General features: G+C 39.6%; 1 protein-coding gene across 2 annotated transcripts in view; it reads right to left on the reverse strand.

Annotated features, from left to right (window-relative positions):
* Positions 1-2,185, reverse strand: part of snd1.L (staphylococcal nuclease and tudor domain containing protein 1 L homeolog) — a 378,593-nt gene extending 376,408 nt beyond the window's left edge. The window contains exon 1 of one of the 2 annotated variants that reach the window (XM_018250711.2): positions 1,991-2,185. In XM_018250711.2, the coding sequence (XP_018106200.1) occupies positions 1,991-2,056 (66 nt within the window). In that variant the 5' untranslated portion in view covers positions 2,057-2,185. 2 annotated transcript variants of the gene reach the window in all.
* Positions 2,186-6,000: the final 3,815 nt, after the last annotated feature.

Genomic DNA, 6,000 nt, shown 5'->3' on the forward strand with positions numbered 1-6,000 from the left:
CAAATGCTATCCAAGACTAGAATTTATTCAAAAGGATTCAGGGTCAAAAAAAATCTACTTTACTTTTCTAACTAAAAATTCATAAAGCCAAATTCCCAAAAACATCTTGCACTTTCAGCATCGCAGCATCATATCTAAAATGTAACCAAAATTATGCCATATTTCATGGTGTTTCTTAAACATTTTCAGTAAAACGGATGCCCACTTTGTAAGAGAGGTAATGCATGATCCTTCCCTCATATATCTGTTATATGATTACAATGAACTCTCCTGAAGCAAAATTATGGACAAATTACAAACAGGTAAACAAACATGCAACAAAGGGTAGCTAACAAAAACAAATGTATGAGGAGCAACCCAAGAGATATGAAAAGAACTGAACAGGTGTACAAGAAATGATTCTTCCAACAAGTAGCCATAAGGTATTTATTCAAATGCAAGTGATGCAATGTGTTGCACAAATCTAAACCATATGTTTCTGTAGTAAGATTCCCATTGCCACCAAATTTGATATTGCCATTCATTATATGGAAATAGGCTGCATAACTAACACAAGATGGAACATCAGAAAACTAAGCCTGAGAAGTCTGTAGTGATGTTATGGTTTACTACGTTGTACATTAAAGGATTCAATTGTTTCCATATACTGTAATTCCCTAACAAATATGCCTTCATTAATGTTTAGGTAGGTGATAACCAAAGTAGCTATTACATTTATTAGCAAAGTATTGTTTTTAAAAAACGTATTGCTGCTGTTTCAATCTGTAGGCAGATCCCTGGCAATAGTAAAATCCAGAAACATATGCAGAGGCATAAAGCTCCTATGATATTAAAGCAAAAATGTGCTATTTAAAAAAAGACATACAACTAATAAATGCTGGTGTGTCATTTTGCATTTCAGACTACACAATCTATTGTGAAATAAATTATGCAAAATAACACACACTGAAGCCTGCCACTCAAGCATATGTTGGAAAGAAACCGGTATGTCCATGACATGTGTAGAAAGGTGGACCGTGTTATAACGGAACATCCAGATCATCATGTCTTTGCTACTACAGCTGTCAAAATATTGTGGAAAACAAGGAGTTAATAGTAGCAGTGGCCTGGCGGATGAGCTGGATTAGCATAACATGCTGAGGATGCAACATCTCCTGGAGCACTCCTGGTCACTAACAGGGGAGCAGTAAGTACAGGTGCACGAGCACATTACAACTATCACAAGCATGTGTGTATGAAACAACTGCTGCCTACACTGAGCTGACGGTCTGGACAACTAGCACTTCAGACCCACAGATACATAGAGCAGTGAGAGCACTGGGAATAAGAGGATAGTTCCTCCTTGCCATGATTTTCCCTACAGACACAAAATTCCTCCCCTGCATTCCATAGTCTGCTTTAGCTTGAGCACATGACACTTCCCTTGCAATGAATTCACCTTCAGTAGGAGAAAACATGGCACCCCGCTTGTTGCCCAGCTGCCATTCAGGGTACACCACGAGCACTTACTACTACTGCCCTTGTACTTACTTATTACACTGCCCCCGCGCTTCCCTAAGCTTCTTGCAACTCACCCGGAGTCACTTGACTTCCCCCCACTACGTGTGCAGTTGCCTCGCTCCAACTCTCCCTACTCCAGCTGTTACTCAACTCTCCCTACTCCAGCTCTTACTCAACTCTCCATACATCACCGAAAGCCACAGGTCGGGTCTGAGTGGCCTAGAACTCACGGAAGAATCATGTGTTGTGCTCTCAAATCCCTCCTCCTCACTCACTTTTGCTTAATCTCTGCGCTGCCTCCTAAAGTTGCCAGCCTTACCTCCAGCTTGCCCTTTGGGCGCCTCTCTTGCAAACTGCCCTCACCTTGCACCAGAAAGCCCTTCCGCTGACGAAACCTTTGGTTTTCCTTCAATCCCTTTGCATTACTAAAACTGATCTTAAGATCTAATAGCTGCTGCTTTATTCTGTAGTCATTTGGCCCTTTTCTCACCATCTTGACGATTCCCCTTTGCAGTGCGGGTGCCACGGGTCCAGTCTGAGCCCCAGAAGATGCCATTATTCTGCCGATAAAGATAGTAGTCTGTGTACACACCAAGACCTGCTGTAGCTGCTTGCCTCGCACTGACTGACTCAGAGAGCGAGCCGCCGCCGCACAGCCTCTATTTATCAACCCGCCCCAATACCTGACCTGCGCATGCGAAGCTACTCACTTCAGCCATACACAGCTTTCAAGATGACGCAACGACCCAGCCCCCCAACACATTAAGCTTCCGGGTTGCTTGTCTAGGAAGGACACGTCAGCACGTGTGCAGAGAAACTCAAAGTGGTTATGTGTGCGTTTAGAAGTTAGCTATTGTGGCGCCAATTTCCATGAAGTGGGCTCAGTTTGCATCCTGCATAATTCACACGAATGGTCAATGACCGAGATTATTTAGAATAGTTTGCTTTATTCATCATAAGCTCGTGTTTACTGGGGTTTAGACCAGGGAAGTAGGGTTTCTAGATCGGTAGGAAAGAGTATATATTGTTCCTGTTTTCTGTCATGTTCATTCTACGATGACATATAATACAAGCACTGATTTTAGTGTTTCTAACCGCAACATATTCGTGTGTTGGGTTCTATATTATAATGACCAGGGAAGGGCACAGAATTACTATTGTTATTTGTAACCAAATCGACACTTGCATGGTCACATCTGCGACAAACGACGACTGGTGTCTTTTAGTTCTCAGACACGCAATAACTCTTTCCGGATTTTGCTACTTTTAGCGCAAAATCTGTATCTGTGAACATTGTTGCACGTAAACCGCCAGATCAGCAATCGGTGATGTCAAACAAGGGGATACATTTTACAATCTTTGTTGCAACTATTTAGAAACAATTATTAGATCGTGAAACTGGGTCTGCCACATTGTATGGAACTGCTAGCAGTGCTTTCCTCGGTTGTACAGATTTCTAAATGCACGTGATCATTTCCAGAAATTTGGCAGGGCTCACACATTTCTGTAGCCAGGCTGCTAAGGAAATGCTTTATGGCAAATGTTTATGGCCAAGTGGGTGTACTGGCAGGTATAAATTTATTTCTATTTTATAGTTTTCTGAGTCTACATGTGACAAATGTGTTTTAGGAGTTGCAAAATCTATTTGTCCCCCCAATCTTATTTGTTATATTTTTTGTTTATTTTACACTTAGGAAATCAAGGAGTGTCAAGTGGGCCTTCTTGCCCCCCATTAACTATAGTGCCTACTGAAATCTCTAGTTTCTAAACAGCGGCACACACAAAAAATTAAATTCCAGTGCCATAAGTAGAAGTTACTGTGGCCTACAAAAACAATTTAAAGCTCCCATAAATGTTGGTAATTAGATATATATATATATTTATTAAAAGTGTCTATACATAAGTGTCCTGCACTGGGTCCCAGAAAAGTCACATGGTCTACTCCCTGTATAGTATTTATTATAGCTAAAACTTTATATATGAGTGTTTTTAACCAAAACCATCTCAGTCAGTTTAAACATTGTTTAAGTCTCTGTATTTACAGGGAGCAAGCCCTATTTTTCTGCATTCCACATTCTCTCTTTCCCCATGAGTACAGACCCATGCGGAGTGGGTTACCACCTTTTATGGAAAAAAATACCAGCCAGCCTTCCTATGTATTTATCTTTTTTCTCTATTAATAACATTTGGATCAGCCATCATTTTAACCGGCCAGGCAGGTAAAATACTGGCTAGGTGGCAATCCTACATGTGGATGAATAGGACCAATGTGGTGGAACGCAGCACATGGCAACTGTAAATCAAAGCACCAACCTTATCAAATGACAAAAAAGTCACTAAAAATGTTACTTTAGTTACACTAACTTTACTAAACTACTGTAAACATGATTTTTATACAAAATTGATTGAATGCCTGTTATGCTTACATGAGTGATGGAACTGCAAAAATCACTGCAGTGGTTTGAAAGAGTCTTAAAATCATTTTAGAGCCTTCTTCTATGCATTTTAATAGAATTTGCTGTTACCATCAATGGCCCAACTGCATGTTTTCTTCAGAAGCCTGAAAGAAAGTTGCAGCTATTTAACTAAAGTTGCAGCTATTCAACTGAAGTGCAATAGGGCACATGTTTACTTGGCAAATGATTTTATGACTTAACCAGGAAGTTAAATGAGTCAAGTGCCAAATACAAACTTTAAATAAGATACAGTTTATATAGATTTACTCTCTATGTACAACTAGTCTTCATTTTTTGTGTTTTTAATGTTTATCTTTATTTTGCTGCTCGTTATATTGGCAACCAGACAACTGTAAATAAATAGTAAAAAAAAAAGGGGGGAAATAATGTTACTTTGAAACATACCTGCAGCTATTGACAGCAATGAATGTAAGGCCATTGATACAAGGAGATTAGTCGCCCCACGATTAATCTGCTCTAGCATGGACAATTAATTTCCTCTAGCATGGGTGACTAATCTCCTCCAAATTCTTTCCCAGAGGGCAATAGTGTAAATCACCACTGGGAAAACCTACGAGTTTCTTTGGCTTTCAAAAGTCAACTGAAGTTTTGATTTACATTATTGCTGGTGGGAAAGCATTGGGAGGACATAAATCACCTGTGCTAGAGGAGATTAATTGCAGGTAAATAATTTCCTGATATGTCAGGGTTCTACTACTGCTGGGGAAAATATTCTCCTTGCGTCTCTGTTGCTTTCCTTTCATCCATTCTTCAAAACATAATGTTAGGTATTTTGGCTTGTTTTGAAATTGATCTCTGTGTGCATGTTTGTGAAATATAGTGTATAATGTAACCCCTGCTGTCATTTTATAAAGATATTATTAGAAGCTGCTGAGAAGTGACGTAACCTTATAAAAGCAGAATGCTGTAAGGCTGAGACAGGTCATGTGACTCAAAGGTAATTACTAATATCTTGATAACGTTGAGTAGAGGAAGGGTAGATTATTCATTATAATCTTAATTTTACCAGCAGTGTCTGGCTTTTACTTTTTACCCGCAGTCTTGACGCATTTGACAAATGGTCAACCATAATAATTCTTTAGCCAGTATACTTTTCTGAACTAACAACAGACACAGCATCATGTATGTGCTTGGTGGCAAGCTGATACTCCTTTGAGACTTTCAACTTGGCGGCCTCACTTTCTACTCCACTCAAGCTTAACCAGATCAAATCAATGATTTTATAAGTAACATGACAAGCTGCAGTCTTCATTTAGGCCCCTTGGCATTTGTGTTAGCAGTAACCAAATCCAATAACTTTCACGTTGTAACAGTTTTTGTTTCAAACTCTGTCCACCATTAACCACCACTTTCTCTTAAATTTGCCACAGTAATTGTGATAATATATGTGGTTTATAAATAGGCCAAAATTGGGACTTAACCCCCAAAGACTCCTGCTGCTGGGTAATGCAATATGTCAAAAGATATATCAATATAGTATTAAAAGGCAATATTTATTCACAACAATGCCATGAAAATATATAAAATCATGTTAAAAACAAGCAGTACTGCATCTGAAAGGAGGGATCCCACCCTTTTTTGAGGTTCCTAGACTACACCACCTAATGAATGAAACCAGATGTAAGAAAAAGTGAATGGTGTGGACTTGAACTTAACGCTGTATTGGTAGCTCAATAAAGTTCATGCTACGGTGTGTTAGTGAGCATAATAGCCACTTTTTTAATGAGCATAACAAAGTTAGTAAGCCAACGTGAATATATGTGGTTTCTCAAAGAAGTGTTTGTGTAACGTTCACAACTAGGAACTGTTGTGACCGAGGATAGCCACTCCAAGGGGAGTGGATATGGTGGACGCCCAGGGGTGTAGCCATAGGTAATAGTAGGCAAAAACATGATGGTGATGAAGTTATAGCAGGTTTATTGCAGACGGAACACAGAAACACAAAAGGCAGGAACAAGCAGAATGGCTGATCGAGGAATCCACATGGTGAGGGAAAAAAGGGGAACACAGGAACAAAAGTACT

This window comes from Xenopus laevis, chromosome 3L (assembly GCF_017654675.1).
Source record: "Xenopus laevis strain J_2021 chromosome 3L, Xenopus_laevis_v10.1, whole genome shotgun sequence".
In the NCBI taxonomy this organism is placed as follows: domain Eukaryota; kingdom Metazoa; phylum Chordata; class Amphibia; order Anura; family Pipidae; genus Xenopus; species Xenopus laevis.